The following is a 19,553-nucleotide window of genomic DNA, read 5'->3' as shown; positions in this document are numbered from 1 at the left end:
CAGGAACCACACCGGCCATACATTTCTTAACAGGGACATTTTGACAGTCCTTGGTTAACTATTGACTGGGATTTCATTTATTTCCTTGTTTCTCCTGTGCCTAATATTTTGGTATCAAAGCACCTAGACTCTCCTTGGACATGAGTAAGGTTTATATGTGGTGATTGTTCTTTGCTGTGGCAGCAAAAGGAAGCTTCTCTCTTCAGACTCAATTCAGGTTTTGTAATACTCTCAAGCTGTAGGAGCTTCTTGTAAGGCAAATGTGGCCAGTTAGATTTCTTACTTTTATTTTTATTTTTTTCTGAGATGGAGTCTGGCTCTGTTGCCCAGGCTGGGGTACAATGGTGTGATCTCAGCTCACTGCAACCTCCGCCTCCCGGGTTCAAGTGATTCTTCTGCCTCAGCCTCCTGAGTAGCTGGGATTACAATTGCCTGCCACCATGGCCGGTTAATTTTTGTATTTTTAGTAGAGATGGGGTTTCACCATATTAGCCAGGCTGGTCTCAAACTCTTAACCTCAGGTGATCCGCTCGCTTTGGCCTCCCAAAGTGCTGGGATTACAGGCATGAGCCACCGTGCCTGTCCTCAGAACTAGGTTTCACGGGCCAATGTTAGTGGAAACCTAAGGGAGTGTTATTTCATGTCTGCTTCTGAGATTAAAGGCATTTATATCAGACAGCAATATTACTACATTACACTTTAAGACCTCTGGCTGAGAGAAACTCAGCAGTCTCTGTTAGAAATAAAGGCTAGTCGTGCTATTTATGGACAGTAATACCAATTCTGACATTTTGCATGTTTCTCACCTTAAGCCAGTATCCTTCAATTTCATATAGCTTGTATAGGCTACAAACAGATCTGACCACTAACAGCACCAGGGATCCTGGAAGGGTAACATGCCTCCCAGCTTCTTTAACTTAGCTTTATTATTATTATTATTATTATTATTATTATTATTATGTTTTTAATTTTTGTGGGTACACAGTAAGTGTATATATTTTCCAACTTAGCTTTAAAGATGAGACACAGACCCAAGGAATAGAATCCATTTCTGTTCATTCATGAGGGTCATGTGTTACACCCAGGTAATGAAGACCAGGGCAGAGTTGAACCTGAGCACTGAGTATCAATAGCAGAAAGCAGTTTGTTGGAAGAGGGTTCAATCTGACTGTGAAGCAGTGTCAGTGATGGAGGAGAGGAAGCTAGGATAATCATGAAGAAAACACAGGAGTAATAAGGAAGACATTGTTAAAGTAATTCAACTGGCCGGGTGCGGTGGCTCACGCCTGTAATCCCAGCACTTTGGGAGGCCAAGGCGGGTGGATCACCTGAGGTTAAGAGTTCGAGACCAGCCTGGCCAACATGGAGAAACCTGTCTCTTCTAAAAATACAAAATTAGCTGGGCATGGTGGTGCATGTAATCCCAGCTACTCAGGAGGCTGAGGCAGGAGAATCACTTGAACCCGGGAGGTGGAGGTTGTGGTGAGCCGAGATCACACTATTGCACTCCAGCCTGGGCAACAAGAGCGAAACTCCATCTCAAAAAAAAAATCGTAATAATTCAACTAATTCTACCTGAAGGCATTTTTCTTTTAAAAAGTACTTTATTTTAAACTTTTACTTTAAGTTCAGGTATACATGTTCAGGTTTGTTATATAGATAAGCCCATGACATGGGGGTTTGTTTTACAGATTATTTCATCACCCAGGCATTAAGCCTAGTACCCATTAGTTATTTTTCCTGATCCTCTCACTCTCCCCACCCTCCACCCTCTCATAGACCCCAGTGTGTGTTGTTCCCCTCTATGTATCCATGTGTTCTCATCATTTATTTCCCACTTATAAGAGAGAATATGCAGTATTTGATTTTCTGTTCCTGTGTTAGTTTGCTAAGGATAATGTCCTCTGGCTCCATCCATGTTCCTGCAAAGGATATGATCTCATTTTTTATGACTGCATAGTATTCCATAGTGTATATGTACTGTATTTTCTTTAAAAGTCAATCATCGATGGACATTTAGGTTGATTCCATATTTTTGCTATTGTGAATAGTGCTGCAATGCACACACACACGGTTTGTATTAGATTTAGATGTAGAATGATTTCTATTCCTTTGGGTATATACCCAGTAATGAGATTGCTGGGTTGAATGGTAGTTCTGTTTTTAGCTCTTTGAGCAATCTCCACACTGCTTTCCCCAGTGATTGAACTAATTTACACTCCTACCAACAGCGTATGTGTTTCTTTTTCTCCGTAACCTCGCCAGCATTTTCTGACTTTTTTTTCTTCTAATTTCTTTTTTTAAAATTTTTAAAAAATTTTTATTTTTTATTATACTTTAAGTTCTAGGGTACATGTGCACAACGTGCAGGTTTGTTACATATATATACATGAGCCATGTTGGTGTGCTGCACCCATTAACTCGTCATTTACATTAGGTATGTCTCCTAATGCTATCCCTCCCCCCTCCCCGCTCCCCACAATAGGACCCGGTGTGTGATGCTCCCCTTCCTGTGTCCAAGTGTTCTCATTGTTCAATTCCCACCTATGAGTGAGAACATGCGGTATTTGGTTTTCTGTTCTTGCGATAGTTTGCTGAGAATGATGGTTTCCAGCTGCATCCATGTCCCTGCAAAGGACACAAACTCATCCTTTTTTATGGCTGCATAGTATTCCATGGTGTATATGTGCCACGTTTTCTTAATCCAGTCTGCATTTTCTGACTTTTTAATAGTAACCATTGTGACTGGTGTGGCATGGTGTCTCATTGTGGTTTTTATTTGCAGGAAATTACTTTAAATGGGTTACTTTACACTTTACATAAAGTACCTTTTGCCCTTTGGTATCTGAAATGTCCTTCTGGTTTCTGACTGTACTGCATGTAGCCCCAGTACTCAGTATAAGTACAAGCTCGTGCTGCCTTGATACGATTCAGCTTTTTTCCTTTAAGATGTGACTTCTTAGCATGACAAAAATTGATTAGAAAAATAAAAAAAGGAAAAAAGTGAATTCTGTGGAAATGAACATTGGAAGTGACTTTTTTGCATGTGTATTTTGATGATATGAATATTGGGGTGATTTTATGGGGAAATAAAGGGAAAACAAACGTAAAAGAAGAACAAGTGGGATCCAAGGGAGACAGCTGGAGGCGGGGGATGAGACTGTTTCTCAAACTACGAGTGGACATTTTACGTATATGCCTCACTTTTCCCCCTTTCCTCTGAGCAACATGGTTTTTCTACCCACTGCCTGTATGAAGTCAGTGTGACCAATGGGTTCTTCTCTAGCATCTGGGCCTCAAAGAGCTCAGTCTCTCACAGCCTTTATGCTTGATCTCATTGGTTGTGCTGCAACATTAGACCTAGAACCTCATCCCCATTTTACCCAGTTGCCCAATGCCACTTAGATAGTTAGTAGAACCTTGAGTAGAACCCCATTTATTAGACATGTGGTCTCATTTCTTTTCACTTCAGTTCTTCTTTAGGTGGACTTTCCTCTAACAAATTTTAAAATCCTTTCAGAATGAACTAATTAGAACATGCTCTTTTTGTATGGTTGTTAATTTTTAACAATTTTTATTGAACGTGTAGAGAGAGAAGGGGAGGTTAACTCTCCTATTCGTACTGGGATAAATGAAGAAGGCGTAAGGACAATCGGCATGGAACTCCACTGCAAATGGATTTTATGCAGCTGAAGAAAGTTTGGGCTTATTAGTATTTGCTCCAACGAACCTCCAAGTTTTCTCCATCATGGACAACGTAACTACCAACTCCTGAAAAGGAAGAAGGCCGAGAACTGGGTCAAATGATTCGACCACTAAATCACCAAATAATGGATGTCATCTCTACTAAGCCCTTGGCCCAATCCCCACAAAGGCTCACACCCCTCTCCATTTGGGCATTTTGTTTGTTTGTTTGTTTGTTTTTGAGACGGAGTCTGGCTCTGTCGCCCAGGCTGGAGTGCAGTGGCTGGATCTCAGCTCACTGCAAGCTCCGCCTCCCGGGTTTACGCCATTCTCCTGCCTCAGCCTCCCGAGTAGCTGGGACTACAGGCGCCCACCACCTCGCCTGGCTAAGTTTTTTTTTTTTTGTATTTTTTAGTAGAGATGGGGTTTCACTGTGTTAGCCAGGATGGTCTCGATCTCCTGACCTCGTGATCCGCCCGTCTCGGCCTCCCAAAGTGCTGGGATTACAGGCTTGAGCCACCGCGCCTGGCCTCATTTGGGCATTTTTAGCATGGGTCTGTTTGGCATGTCTCTCCCTTACCTTGGCTCAGTGGTATGCCTCCACTCAGAAGTTCCCAGTAGGTTCTGTCATTATTACTGGCCCATAGGCCCTGAACAGAGGTGATGTAGGGCCCCCATGAGCGCTCCTCCATTGTGAAACTGTGGGTGACATCCAATAGGTTACTGGAACTTAGAATTGTCAAAGGAAACCCACAATAGGCATTTCTCAAACTTTAATGTACTTGAGAATCACTTGATGACATTACAAAAAATGCAGATTTCCTGGCCCTATCCATAGATACTTTTATTTTTAGATATGAGCTGGGGGTCAGGAATCTGCATGCTTTATAAACACTCCAGCTGATTCTAATGCAGACACTCCATGCTAAATGAGAGAAATGATGCTCTTGGTTTCTGCTCCCCCCAACCTGCCATGGTAGATACTTTTCAGATAACAGCTTCAACCTTCCACCCCAAGATAGTAACTGCTGAAGATACGGATTCAGTAGAAGAACATGTTATCCTCATGTGCTAGAGGCACCATAAGTTAGTGGGTTTTCCCTTAGAAAAGAGGAACAGGAAAGGATAATTTGATATTTCATGTTGTGTTTATTAAAAAGTGACATGGTCAATATCTGTTTTATATTCCGTAGTCATTTTTCTACCTCCCTTAAAGCCCATGAGGGTAGCTTTTATAATATATATTATATTATTATCTGATTTTCTTTATAGCATCCTACGCTATGTTGTTAAATATGATAAATAACTGTCAACTAGAGTTAAGGAGCCAAATAAATCATACTTTTCAGAGGCAGAGCCATTACTTGACCTCCTTGACCAGTAACTTTAGTTTAGGGATCTATGAATTTTCTGAAAGCGAGGGCAGGGGGAAGCTTCAGGGCATCTGTGAAACTCCCAGTTTAAATGCTAAGTTTGGCAGTGGCTCATGCCTGTAACCCCAGCACTTTGGGAGGCTGAGGTGGGCAGATCTCTTGAGCCCAGGAATTCAAGACCAGCCTGGGCAACGTAGTAAAATGCCGTCTGTAAAATAAATAAGTAAACAAATGCCAATTTTTGTGTGTACGTTCATTTTTTTCTGGGATGAACATTCATTACTTTCACCTGATTTTCAAAGGGGTCAGTGATTCAAAAAGAGTAAGAACCACGGTTCTAGATCTCAGATGTTTGACTTTAGAAGTTGCATTTACTGAAAGAATTTTATTGAAATAAGAGAGAGCTGTAAGATTCATTAATCTATTAAGTAAACATTAATTTACTACCTATTATGTGAAAGAAGATGAAATATCTCTCCTCCTATTTTAAAATCCTGCTGTGGGATGCAGATGGACAGCAAAGCTACTGACCCAGAAGCATCTTAAATATACTTTGTATTTAGGTGCAAATGTATTCTTACTGCATCTTTAGAAATGACAGCAAACACCTTAACCTTAGGTTAGGTACAGACCTACCCAAATATAGTATCATTCATTTTCTGAGCTTTCTCCATCACATCGAGGAAGACAGAACCGTTTGGCACAGTGACATTGGCGGAATATGTTTCATTGATTGTCACAGAGTAATTGACAGAGATAGATGATTGTGAGCCAGGAGTTGTCACAGTTACAGGCTCGTGAGTGGAGTTGCTGAAGTTACCTGGCAGAGACAGAAAAGCCCAGAGCAATATTCGGAAAACTAAAAATGATATTAGAGTTTGCAGACCTCCTCAACCCCTATCCAAGGACTCCTTGCCTTTATGCAGACATGGATTTACTATAAGGAGCAATTATCATCAGTCAAGGGGCAAATTTCTTGTATAACTAAAGCAGAAACTAAGACCAAAACTCACCAGCTTGTGAATGTTGGCACTTGGCTCAACTCCCAGCTGTTTAAGCAATTCAGTTGTTCTAACTTCTATTTCTCACAGAGGAACCTGATTGTTTTCTTTTTTTGCCTTGGTACAGCATACAATCATGCTTGTCTTTTCTCCTTTTTATTGCTTAACATTTATTGAAAACACATGAAGTGCCAGGCACTGCACTAATCATTTTATATGGATTGTCTCATTCAATCTTTACAAAAACCTATGTTAGATACTGTCCTAGTTTCCAACTTTTACATTAGAAAACTGAAGCTTAGAGGTTAAACATTTTGTCCAAGTTTCCTAAACCTGTAAGTGGCTGAACCAGGAACAGACAGAGATGTAAGGAAATGTCTCCTTTCTTTCTACCTGGTTGCAAAGTCATTTGAATAAGTAACGTATGCTATAATTTTCAAATACGGGCATATCCCTTCCACACGGATGTCTCATTTCCCTGAGGCATCACTCACTGCGCAAAGTCAGAGCACGGTACCAATCCTCTGTACTTTATTTAGGATGAGAATGGTGCTTAGATCCTTCTATATCCAACAGTCAGAAAATCCGCCTTTGAAGATAGACATTATTGAATCAGGTCTGCCTTGTTATGTTTGAACTAAGAAGGACGTCTAGCACTCAGTTAAGAACAAATCCTCAGGTGGCTGTAATCCCTGATAACATGATGAAAACTGAATTCTCTCTGGCAACTGTTTTGTTTTAGAGGTTTATCTGGCCATTTTTGGTTTCAAAGGACACCTGAATCTCACATGCTATGGGTGCTATGGTGAAAAGCAGAACAGTCTGCTCTTTAATGCTTTTACCTGCAGCGGAGACGCAAGAAGAGTCTTTGTTAACATCCAAGAAGGTCTTTCCCATCAGGGCAGGTAAGACCTGGGCTGCAGCAGTTGGAGTACTGAATGCTCCTTGAGAAATTTCTGTGAGCACTGTATTCAGAGTTTGTTGGCAATTCCAGTCATTTTCATGATAATAGTCTGATGATACAAAGAGGGCCTAATGAGGCAGGGGGGCGGGGGGGGGGGACGAGAGATAAAGAGAGACAGAGAATATGAGACACTTTAAGTAAGGGGAAGCCTCTTAATAACTAATTCAGTATTAATTGAACATTGACTACCTAGGAAGCACCTCAGATAACTCAGATATCTTTCTTGTTATCCAGAAGCTTACAAACCTGTTTGGGCAGGGAGGTTGGAACTGCTTAATAACCCAAGCTATAATAGTTCCAATGAAAGCAGACTTTGCCACATTCATTTCTATATCCCAATGCTGGGAAATACCTGTCACATAGGAGACACTCAATAAATATTAACAAACTATTGTAAAAGGAGATGCCAGAGGAATGCCCTAAGGGATGCCTCTAGTGGGATGTGTCTTTCTAAAGAGGAGAGGAGCTCACAAACATTTAATGAAGCTAAAAAAAAGCTTCCTGGAGAAGGTGGTATTTGAGTTAGGCCTTGGAGAGTAGGATAGAAGTTTGGCTTCTGAGATGAGGTGAGGAGCTCTGCACTCAAACATGAACAAAGGTGTTAGGTAGGAATGGCCAGGACATGACGGGGCAGTGATGAGAGTATCTGCATTTTAGCAAAGTTCCTCAGGGGATTCCTCCTGGTTTAGGAGAACTGGTGTATGAGGAACATTGGAGGCAACTGTGGAAGAATAGGCTGGAGAAGGAAGTTGGACTAGACTAGTAGACGCTTGAATTTTATGGTGAGATGTCTGACCTCATTTGATTGACAACAATGAGGAGGTGTCTGACATTATTTGATTGACAATGGGGAGTCTAATAGTTCATTAAACAGAAACTCTCCTGGCAGCAGAATGTAAGCTCGATTGAAGGGGCAGAATTGTGAGGTAGTAAAAGTTAGGAGGACATTGGGGTGAGCAAGACAGGAATTAAAGTGGGTCGGACTTGAACATGCTGCTCTGTAGTTTCCCAGGGATGGACTGTTCCTGTTTTCATCGTTTCTTGGAGGTTCTTAAGCTCACCAAGTGGTCCACAAGAATTTGTGGGATATTAAGAAAAAAGAAAAACCGGTCATAGCACATTTCCTCTTAAGACACATCAATAAATGTTATTAACATACATAACAACAAATTAAATGTTATTAATATTTAAAAATACCCAGCAATATCTTGTAGGCAAGTAGCTCTTGATCCTACTGTGAATTTGTATCACCTGTAGGGCTTTTAAGCCAGAACAAGGCGCAGGCTCCACCTCTAAATTTCTGTGTCAGTAACTGTGTCTGGTGTGGGCCTGGGTATTAGTGTTGCCTAAGAGCTCCTTCAGGTGATTCGAATGTGCAGCCAAAATGAGAAAGCAGTTTATATTCAGTTCAAACTTAGCAAGGCAATCAACAACTTAAATAGTAACAACAATACAGATAACCTTATGATTGGACCCGTGCTTACACCTCCAGCCTCCTGTTATGTTTCTCACGGACTCTGTGCTGGTCATGCTGAACACCTTGACCTTAAAATGTCTAATATTCTTTTGTGCTTTTGGGTCTTTCTCCTCACTGTCTTTGTCTCTCCCTTGAAAGTCCTCTAGCCCTGAGTCAGCCTGGAAAATATCTATTCATACTGATGATGCAGTAAAGTGTTTTTTTTTTTTCTGTAAACCTTCCTTGATCACTTCTTATATCTTCCCCTTAGAGTTTGTAAATCAATGGCTCAATGAATGCAGGAATAAAGTCTCAGATCTCAAGGACCGTATGCATGACAGTGTAGGTGCTGAGTGTGAGTTTTGAGAACAATGGCCCGGGTCCCATCCCAATCTGTACCACTTTCTGGTTTTGTGAGATTAGGTAGTTTACTGACACAGTTACTGTGACTCATGCTCCTAGTTTAGGAAATGAAGGTAATGAAGTAATTCCCTCTTATCAGCGGGGTTACTTTCCAAGACCTACAGTGGATTCCTGAAACCATGGATAGCACTGAGCCTTAAATATACTACGTTTTTTTCTTATACATCCACACTTCTAATAAATTTCAATTTATAAATTAGGCACAGTAAGAGATTTACAACAACAATAATCACATAGAACAATTATGATAATATACTACAGCACCATTGCTGTAGTATATTAATAAGTACATAAGGGTTACTTGAACGCACGCACTTCAATGTTGGGACAGTTGACTGATAACCAGCTACTAAGTGATTAACGTGCATAGACAAAGGGATAAGTCACTTCCTGGGTGGAACAGAGCGGGAAGGTGCAAGATTTTATCACACTACTCAGAATTATGCACCATTTAAAACTTGTGCATTGTTTATTCCTGAAATTTTCCATTTAATATTTTCAGGCCTCGGTTGACCTTGGGTAACTGAAGCTGTGGAAAATGAAACTGTGGGTAAGGGGGGACTACTGTGTGTGTGAAAGTGTACAACCATGTGTGATAGAACAACAAAGTAGATTGTAGTAGATTCTAGAGTTTCTTAGAGAAATTGTAGTTAGGAAAAGCTTCCTGGAAGCATTGGTTATGGGGAAGGAAAGCTGAAGATGAGAAGAGTACGTCAGGCAGGGGAAGGGAATCATATGAGCAAAAGCAAAGTTAGTATAGGAACCGCGGAATAGATAGTAAGGTCTTAGGAGGCCAATAAGAAAGGAAAAATATACTGGCCAGGTGCGGTGGCTCACACCTGTAATCCCAGCACTTTGGGAGGCCAAGACGGGTGGATCACCTGAGGTCAGGAGTTCGAGACCAGCTCGGCCAGCATGATGAAACCCTGTCTCTACTAAAAATAGAAAAAAATTAGCTGGGTGTAGTGGAGGGTGCCTGTAATCCCAGCTACTCAGGAGGCTGAGACAGGAGAATCGCTTGAATTTGGGAGGCAGAGGTTGCAGTGAGCCGAGATTGCACCATTGCACTCCAGCTTGGGCAACAAAGGCAAAACTCCATCTCAAAAAAATAAAAAATAAAAAATAAGATACTGCTTTCTTCCAGAGAAGACTCCCTTCTCTGCCTCCTGTTTTACCCTCTGACTTACCTGCATGGCTTCTCCTGTGCTAAATGTGTTTCCAATTAGACCATTTTCTTTTTTCTCAGACAGAATCTTTTCTACCAGTGACTTTATATAAATACTGATGTTCTTTAAATTGCTTTCATCTGTTTTGACCTGCCCATTTATTAGACTCCTCTTCACACAGGTCAGAGCCAGGACAGCCATTGCACCAGTATCTGTCAGGAAACAAAACATTGTCGATAGGGGACCAGCCATCTCAGTTTGTCGTTTGTCCTGGACTAAGAGGTTTCCTGGGATGTGAGAGTTTCAGTGCTGAAAGAAAAACAGATCTAGAAAAACTGGTGTGGTTGGTCATGCTAATTGGTGAAGAAAGATTTCAAGATGCAGCAATCATCTCTCCAGCACTAACCAGTCAAATTATTTAAAGGTTTCTTCCCAATGTTCAGTTGCCATTTACTCCATAGTTCATGCCTCATACTGTAGTGCGATGGGCCTCCCACCAGGTTACTTCAGGGAGATGCACCTCACTAGTGGCCACGATGGCCAGTTTATTTTTCCCAGTGATAATGTACTCTGCCACCTTTAGCTCATATACTAGCATTGTATATTTTGGTACTTATGACACTGTGTCCTGTGTTGTTCAGCTATTTCTGGTGTAATTCATCATTTGACTTCATCATTTGTCAAGCTCCTGGAGGATTAGAGATTCATCATTTGTCAAGCTCCTGGAGGATTAGAGAACGGTGTCTTGTGTGTGTGTGTGTGTGTGTGTGTGTGTGTGTGTGTGTCTGCCATCATATGTAAAGCAGTACTTGACATAGGGTCAATGCTCAGCTGAACACATTTAAAAAGAAAATTCAAGATGCATACTGAAAGAGAAACAGGGAAGGGCCCAGAAAAGATATGTCTGCTGCCTGAACTTTGAAGTCCAGGTCGTGGAGCCCAACTGAGGAACAGGCATGTCTAAGAATCCAAACATCCTAGAAAGTATCTAAGAACTTGCCAAGGAAAAGAGACCCATCACACACACATAGCAGGTAAACAGCCAGGAAATTAGCTTAAAAACAGTTTAGGGGTGGGATGTAGCACAGATCTCTAAAGCTCTCTTGCTGCTGTCTAGAGTGTTTTTTATTTTTATTTTTTGGGATGGAGTCTCGTTTTTGCCACCCAGGCTGGAGTGCGGTGCTCCAATCTCACTGTAAACTCTGCCTCCTGGGCTCAAGTGATTCTCCTGCTTCAGCCTCCTGAGTAGCTGGGATTACAGGAGTGAGCCACCACACTCAGCTAATTTTGTATTTTTAGTAGAGACGGTGTTTCGCCATGTTGGTGAGGCTGGTCTTGAACTCCTGACCTCAGATGATCTGCCCGCCTCGGCCTCCCAAAGTGCTGGGATAAAAGGCGTGAGCCACCATGCCCTGCCCTTTTTTTTTTTTTAATACACATTTTTCTCATTACACATACCTTGGTCATAAAACACCTATGGATTTGTAGGTGCATACACATGGACAGTATTTCACTTTTATATCTTGGTTGCTCCCATCTTTTCTGTCTTTCTCTAATCTTTTAGCCATGTTGGCTGAGGGATTGAGAAAACCTAGGACAATGCATCAAATAAACTACATCTTTGTAAGCCTCTCAAGGGTTTCATTAGACTGATTAGAAAATAGTACTTAACAGAGTTGTTGCCCAGCAAACCTCTTTACAAAAGAGGATGAGGCCAGAGATTGGAAGAAGGAAAGATAAGGACTCGTTTTCTGGCTTGATACTTGGTCTCTCCTGTGTTCTTTAGCATGGGACCTTTCCTCTCTCATGGGAAAGGAAGTCTGAGAAATCTCACATTCTCCTTACTATCCAGAAATACTAAAATGGTGATTTGCTTTGAACTTAAATTTGAACTTTGAATTTGGAGAAAGATGAACTTGTATATCTGGATCCATAGAGGCTAAGCACCTATACTAACTGTCTAAAGACTTGTTTTTGGATGTTAAGGCTGACACAGTGGGAAATTTCTGGTTCATTTCCCAAGGTGAATATATAACCTATTGATTATAATATTGGACTTTGTCACCGGAGAGGTAGTATTGTTCAAGACTATCGAGGTATCCAAATTGTCCCAATAAACTAGAGAAAGAGACGGTGTTAAGTTAAACGAATTCCATTGCATTTCCCTTTTCTAAAACTTACCCTTTCTAAAATATTTCTTGTGAATATACTCATGCTTTATCCTCATTTTCCAGATGGAAAAATTAAGATCAAGAGTTAACATTCGTTTTTTATATAACTCAAAGAAGAGCTGGAGCAGGAACCGGGTATTTCTAGTATACCACAAATCTAGAAAGAGGCTTAAATGCCATCCATCATCCATTCTTCTCAAAAAGAAAATTCCCTTTTGAGAGGACTGGAGCAAAGAGGGTAGAAAATAAAATTCAAGTACTTACTGGTAGAAGAACTCAAAGGGCAAGACCTACTGGTGACCATGTCCTCTGTACCAAGGGAATTGGGCTTAGTAAACTCACCTACTGAGAACTGGCTACCAAAATAATAGTTTTTATTTTCAGGAGTGAAGTAGTTGACAACTTTGGTGGTTGAGTAGGTCCCATTGAACAGACACAAGGCCAAAACGTCCAGGCTAAGCTGGTAGTAGTTAGTCAGGGGATTGCCATTGTGTGCTTCTAGAAAAGAGAAGAAATACCTTCCTTAATCATGGAAGTGGTAATGGAGTATGCATTTTCCATCTATTCCTACTTACTCTATTTCAATTTTTTTACATTTAAGGAAAGGTGGGTAATAGAAGGGGGAGGTCACTCATAGAATCAGAAAACCTGAGAAATGTAAAGGCTTTTAAGGGCCGCTAAATGCCACTCAATTTCTTTCATTTTATTACTGAGGGGACATAGCCTTAAAGAGATTAAGATGCTATCTAGATATTCAGGTGGTTACAGAGCTAGGGCCAGAATACAGGTTTTCTACCTCCAAGCCTCTTGCGTTTTCCATAGTAAGGTGTTGAAACTGTAAGTAGAAACCTAGGTTGGAGGCCATCTCAAAGGAAGATGGACTTAATGAAAACTAGAATAAATGTTGGGTAGGAATTGAAATAAAACAGTGCACCTCACTAGTGGCCACCATGAGCGGTTGATTTTTCCCAGTAATAATGTACTCTGGCCGCCTTTAGCTCATACACTAGCATTCTGTATTTTTGTACTTATGACACTTTGTCCTGTGTTGTTCAGTTATTTCTGGTGTATTTCATCATTTGACTTAAAGCCAAGCTCCTGGAAGATTAGCGAATGGTGTCGTGTGTGTGTGTGTGTGTGTGTGTGTGTGTCTGCCATCATATGTAAAGTAGTACTTGACATAGGGTCAATGCTCAGCTGAACATATTTAAAAAGAAAATTCAAGATGCATACTGAAAGGGAAAAAGGGAAGTGCCCTGCAAAGACATCGTGAGATGAACAGGATGAAGAGGAGAAGGAAAGAGTGGAGGTAAACTTCATATAGTTCTGAATCAGCAGAGGAGAAGACAATGTTGTCTAGGGTCTCTAAATATTTGATTCTTACCCATATTTTCAATTTCTGCTTGGAATTTATTTTCTAGCTTGTCAATCAGGTGGTAATCATATATTAAGTTTTCGTCAGGGTTACGACATGCTCCCAAAGCCAGTATAATCAAGGCAAGCTCTCCTGAGCTTACCTGTGACACTGAAAAGAAAAGTATTCAAGCTTAACAAGGTACATGCTTGTGATTTTTTGGGCCTCCTGATTTCCTTGAGACTTATAATGCCTATCACTTCTTTCTTCTGTTGCGCTCTATACAGTCTTGTGTCACTTAATGATAGGGATAAATTCTGAGAAACTGGTTGTTAAGTGATTTTATTACTGTGCAAACATCATAGGGTGTACTTACACAAACCTTGATGGTATAGTGGACTACACACCTAGGCTATAGGGTACAGCTTGTTGCTCTCAGGCTAAAAAACAGTACAGCATGTTACTGTCCTGAATACTATAGGCAACTGTAGCCCAATAGTATTTGTGTATCTAAACATATCTGAGCACAGAAAAGGTACAATAAAAATAGAGTATTAAAATCTTGTGGGACCACCATCATATATGTTCACCATTATGTGATACATTCCTGTACGAATATTTGATTCCTCTGTTCTTTATCCTCAAAGCAGAGCCTTTTAGAGCAGTATTATATAAATACAAACTAAATCTTGGTCTTTTCCATAAAATCACAGAATTGTTTTGGAATTATGCAATCCTTATGAAAGTGAAAAAAGAGGAAAAATAGATAAACAACAAGATCTTGGGTTTTTTTTTTTTCTTTCTCTTTGTGGTACCAGCTTGCGAGGATAGTAATACTTGACTTTTTATGTTCTGTCTTATAGAGTATCAAAACTCTCAGGCTTCTCATAATTCTTATAATAATATTATGAGGTAGGTAAGAGTGGCTTCATTTCCCCTTATACTAATTGGAAAACTGAGGCTCAGTATTAACATGACGGGTTCAAGCCCAACCCACACCTAGTCCAAATCTGGATTGTTCCATGGTTGCCTCTCCATCACCAGCTTTCTTAGTTATGATCTGTATTCTCATGTGGTTGTGAACTAAGCTAACTTATATAACAGCATTAATGGGTAAGAATCCATAGCTTTTGTTTGTGGCTTCTTGAAGAAAAATGATTTTTAAGACCAAAAGAAGCAAGACCTAGCTCTAGGGTGAGTGGTGTGGGATTGTATTTTGGGCATGTTTCTGTTACCTCAAGTTTGGTACCATTAGAATGGATATAGCAGGGATATTTTGGATGCATGATTTTTAGGATTAGTAGCAGATAATCTTTAAATAGGTAAAGTTTTTCTAAATCTTCCAGAGAATACAGCAACTTACGTCTCCTTTTCACAGTGTATTCGATTTGTTGGATCAGCTTTTGCTTCAGGTTTTGGTTCTGTATTCCAACAAGTTGGAGGGACAACAGAACATTGACAGAGGAGCTGGTTCCCCTGGTATACTCTGACTGGTTCATTGTATTCAACAAAGGTTTTAGGCGGATGTAGTTTTCTTCACTTACCTCTGTGGCAGAGAAGGAAGGAAATAAGAAACACACAGTCAGAATATAGTAAGACTTGGAGCAGGGGTTATATAAAAATATTTAGTAACAGGTATGGCACAGACCTAGACCAATCCAGTGGCTGCTGACTGTGTTGGTGGAATAATACAAAGGTGGGTCTTGAACCTACCCCCATGCCAGACATTACTCCTTTAACAACCAGCATGAAAATGTTTTCATATTTTAACAACTGGTGCAGAGTTATCATTGTGTACTCGCAGACTCCTGCCTGGGAAATTTAGCATCATTCCCTAATTTTGTATATGAAACTTAGAGAGAGTCTCCTTAAAGAAACTTCCATAACTGGAGGCTGAGCTGAAACTAGACTACGTGTCTTCTGACTCCCAGTAAGCAGGACTTTCTACTTCCTGGATTCAGTTCTTTCCTTCTCCATCTTCTAAATCAATTGGGTTAATGCTGAGAAAATGCAGGTAAAAATTCTATGTTATACTGATGATTGACCCCAAAACTTTATTGTCTGATTGCCCAGCTGGCTGGGCATCGAGGTCATTATTCAACATTATACAGGTTGTGAAAAACTCTCCAGTTTTAGCCTACAACATGCCTCAATTCCAGAGATGGAGGGAAGTCACATTATACTGTGGAAGTGGGAGAATCCAGAGCTCCCAAGGAAATAGAGGAGAATAAAAAGAGTTACTATTTAAAACACAGGACACTTTCTCAATATATTTTTCCATAATCTTGAGGAGTAGCCCCAAATCCTACACACCTCTGGATTACCTAATAGATTAGTGGGAGAGTGAAAAGAACATGAGCTTTAGATTCAGATTTTGGCCACATTCTGTGCTCCTTAACTTATGACTGTGGATAATAAGTTATGGAACTCGTGTTACCCTTAGTTTTCTCATTTAAACATTGTGGCTATTAACACTTACCTTATAGATATTGGACAAGAAGCCGCCGAATAAACTGTAAAATGCTGCACATACTATTTTTTCCAGCGTAATTGGAGTTTTTATCACTATACTTGAGAATCAAGGAAATGTAATTTCCCTTGCCCAGTTTTCTTTGCTTTAAAAGAAAGAGTCAAGAAGATCTGAATAGAGTGATTGTAGAAAGGCCATGGTTTGTTGCAGACGCAATGGAACAATTGTGAATCAATTCTCTGAGATTTTGTGGAAGCATCCAGCTCAGCAGATTTTCTGGCCCTGAAACAGACTTTTCAGTTCCTGGTCAACAACTCAAATCAGCTTCCTTGACTCTCAAAGATCAATTTAATTATTATTATTATTTAAAATGAATAGAAAGCCAAAACCTACATAGCCATCCCCTATTCTTAGGATCCAACAAGGGAAATGTCAGGTCAAGAAGAAAAACTAAAGTCAGAAGAGTCTATGCTTTAGCCTGTATGTATACAAACCTGTCTTCTGTGGTATTTTCTTACTGGTTAGAGAGCACAGATAGTACTACCTAGTCATCTTTGGACTGGTTTGAAGCTTAATTTCAGAGTAAAGTCTCAGAAAAGAGAAGTCATGCACCTGAGAACTGCACCAGACTTCAGGAGATAATTTGCTTCAAGCGTCTCCCCTCATTATCCTTTTTTTATGAATGAAGCTAAAGAAATTCAGAAACGTTGGGTCATTCAATGACTAAGGGATCAAACTGAGCTTGAATTTAGTTTTCCTTTCTCTTACTTTAATGTTCTTTTACAGAACCACACAATCTCTGGGGCTAACACCCATGCAAGAGATGATGGAACTTTATCCCATGTGTCCTCGGAAAGAGTTGAAGGGAGGTGGACATGCAACTTGGAACATCTAAATTAACTCATGACAAGATAGCAGTCATCACTATTTGAAAGAGATTTTTTTTTTTTTCTGTGTAGTTACAAGGGGGCTAACCCAAAAATCTTGTGTCAAATTTCAGGAAAAAAAAATTGCATATCAAAACCAAAAGATAACTTTCCATGATCTAGAAAAGTTTCTGGGAGCATAAATTTTTTGTCATTGGAAATTCACATGAATAGAGAGTTGGTTGGTAGGGATGCTGTGCTACAGAGGATCTGAGCATAGAAAGAGCAGTTAGGCAAATGAACACACAATCTATAATTCCTCTTACAACAAAATGCATTGTGAGACTTTCCTCACCATCTCCTGCCACCCTTTTCATCATTCATGGAGTCCAACCACATATGAAACTGGAACGGGATCTTTTCTCAGGTAACTCTACATAGAGTCTCTTGTCAAGAGTATTCAGTAGACTATCACTCCGGAGTAATTTTAGCTCAAAGTGTACTCACCACAGATCTCACATAGTTGACTTGGAATAAGAGAAAACAATAAGAGCCCCACTAGGGGCAGCTGGTGTGACTGTCTCATCTCTCCAACAGTGTAACAGAATGTTGAGGAATTGACTGGCTATTTATTAAGTGATGGGCAGAAGGTAATGAGAGCTCCTCCTTCAGGTTGCCTTAGCCTCTTTTCACTCAAGCAAATATTAAGCAATGTCAGGAGGTGTGGTCAAGTGTATTTGTCCATGTGATGTAATAAATAAGGAAGAAGACTTGAAGGATATGGTTAGGGAGAATGAGGAAATAACTTTCCTTTGTTTCCTGTCCTAAACCTTCGGGGTTCACATCTATTATTTGCCTTCTGCCCAGTGAACATATATTAGGTGAATGACTGTTTCCTGTAATGTTTCCTTTTTTTTTTTTTCCATTTCACTTTATGTTTTATGTTTCCTGATAAAGTAGATTTTATCATGCAAACACATACAATATATAAAAATGGAAGGAAAAGAAGACATCTAAATGGGAAGCAGGCATATGAAAAGGTGCTTGAAAAGGTGCTTAACATCACTGGTCATCAGAGAAATGGAAATCAAAGCTACAATGAGATATCCTCTCATCTCAGTTAAAAATGGCTTTATTCAAAAGACAGGCAATAACAAATGCTGACAAGGATGTAGAGAAAAGCAAAGCCTTGTACACTGTTGGTGGGAATGTCAATTAGTACAATCACTATGGAGAACAGTTTGGAGATTCCTCAGAAAACGAAACATAGCTACCATATGATCCAGCAATCCCACTGCTGGCTATATACCCAAAAGGAACAAGACCAGTATGTTGAACAGATATCTGCGCTCCCATGTTTGTTGCAGCACTGTTCACATTAACTAAGATTTGGAAGCAACCTAAGTGTCCATCAACAGATGAATGAATACAGAAAATGTCCTACATATACACAGTGGAGTAATATTCAGCCATATAAAAGAATGAGATCCTGTCAGTTGTGACAAAATGGATGGAACTGGAGATCATTATGTTAAGTGAAATAAGCCAGGCACAGAAAGACAAAGATTGCATATTCTTACTTATTTGTGTGATCTAAAAATCAAACCAATTGAACTCATAGAGATAGAGAATAAAAAGATGGTTATGGGGGGCTCGGAAGGGTAGTGGTGGGAAGGAGGTGGGGAGGGTTAATGGGTACAACATATTAGAAAGAATGAATGAGCTCTACTATCGGTAGCATAACAGGGTGACTATAGTCAATAACAATTTAATTGTACATTTTAAATAACTGATAGTATAATTGGATTGTTTGTAACATAAAGGATAAATGCTTGAGAGGATGGATACCCCCTTTTCTATGATGTGATTATTATGCATTGCATGCCTGTATCAAAACATTTCATGTGCCCCATAAATGTATACACCTACTATGTACTCACAAAAATTGAAATAAAAAAACGGGAGTAAAAGTTGTAAGTCTGAAACTGAAGCAGGCAGTATTGGAGAACCCAGCACATGAGGCGATCTTTGGCATAGTGGTTTCCAAACTATGATTTGTCTCCTAAGATAGATTCCCTGCGAGTTTCCTAACCAAGGAGGAAAACCAGAGAGCTATACATCAAATGTGAATTTCTGCCCTGCCGGGACAGTTGCTACATGTGAGAAGTGTTGCCTGTCACAGTTCTGAGAACTATTAGAGAATACTGTCAGCCTAGCTAAGGACGTCATGACTTAATGAGCCACTATTTGCATTGTACCTCTGTGATGGTTAATTTTCTTTTCTTTTCTTTTTTTTTTTTTTGAGACGGAGTCTCGCTCTGTCGCCCAGGCTGGAGTGCAGTGGCCGGATCTCAGCTCACTGCAAGCTCCGCCTCCCGGGTTTACGCCATTCTCCTGCCTCAGCCTCCCCAGTAGCTGGGACTACAGGCGCCCGCCACCTCGCCCGGCTAGTTTTTTGTATTTTTTAGTAGAGACGGGGTTTCACAGGGTTAGCCAGGATGGTCTCGATCTCCTGACCTCGTGATCCGCCCGTCTCGGCCTCCCAAAGTGCTGGGATTACAGGCTTGAGCCACCGCGCCCGGCCAATCGTTAATTTTCTGTGTCAGTTTGACTGGCACCTGAGTG

General features: G+C 40.3%; 2 protein-coding genes across 3 annotated transcripts in view; both read right to left on the bottom strand.

Annotated features, from left to right (window-relative positions):
- Nucleotides 1–19,553, bottom strand: part of MRPL16 (mitochondrial ribosomal protein L16) — a 129,324-nt gene that overhangs the window by 36,141 nt on the left and 73,630 nt on the right. The gene's annotated exons all lie outside the window — the stretch shown is intronic.
- Nucleotides 3,554–17,696, bottom strand: TCN1 (transcobalamin 1). 2 transcript variants are annotated; one of them, XM_050756940.1, is made up of 9 exons: nucleotides 17,436–17,694; nucleotides 14,956–15,138; nucleotides 13,623–13,763; nucleotides 12,581–12,736; nucleotides 10,089–10,279; nucleotides 6,901–7,090; nucleotides 5,694–5,877; nucleotides 4,265–4,383; nucleotides 3,554–3,771 (listed from the first exon to the last, which is right to left on the bottom strand). In XM_050756940.1, exons 1-9 carry the CDS (start codon nucleotides 17,512–17,514, stop codon nucleotides 3,710–3,712), a joined length of 1,305 nt encoding a protein of 434 aa, XP_050612897.1. In that variant the 5' UTR covers nucleotides 17,515–17,694; the 3' UTR covers nucleotides 3,554–3,709. The 2 variants fall into 2 exon arrangements, with proteins under 2 accessions (XP_050612897.1, XP_050612899.1); XM_050756942.1 differs by lacking the exon at nucleotides 4,265–4,383 and having other exon boundaries at nucleotides 3,683–3,771; nucleotides 17,436–17,696.

Source organism: Macaca thibetana, chromosome 14 (genome assembly GCF_024542745.1).
Source record: "Macaca thibetana thibetana isolate TM-01 chromosome 14, ASM2454274v1, whole genome shotgun sequence".
Lineage (NCBI taxonomy): Eukaryota > Metazoa > Chordata > Mammalia > Primates > Cercopithecidae > Macaca > Macaca thibetana.
This window is presented reverse-complemented; position numbering and strand designations above follow the sequence as displayed.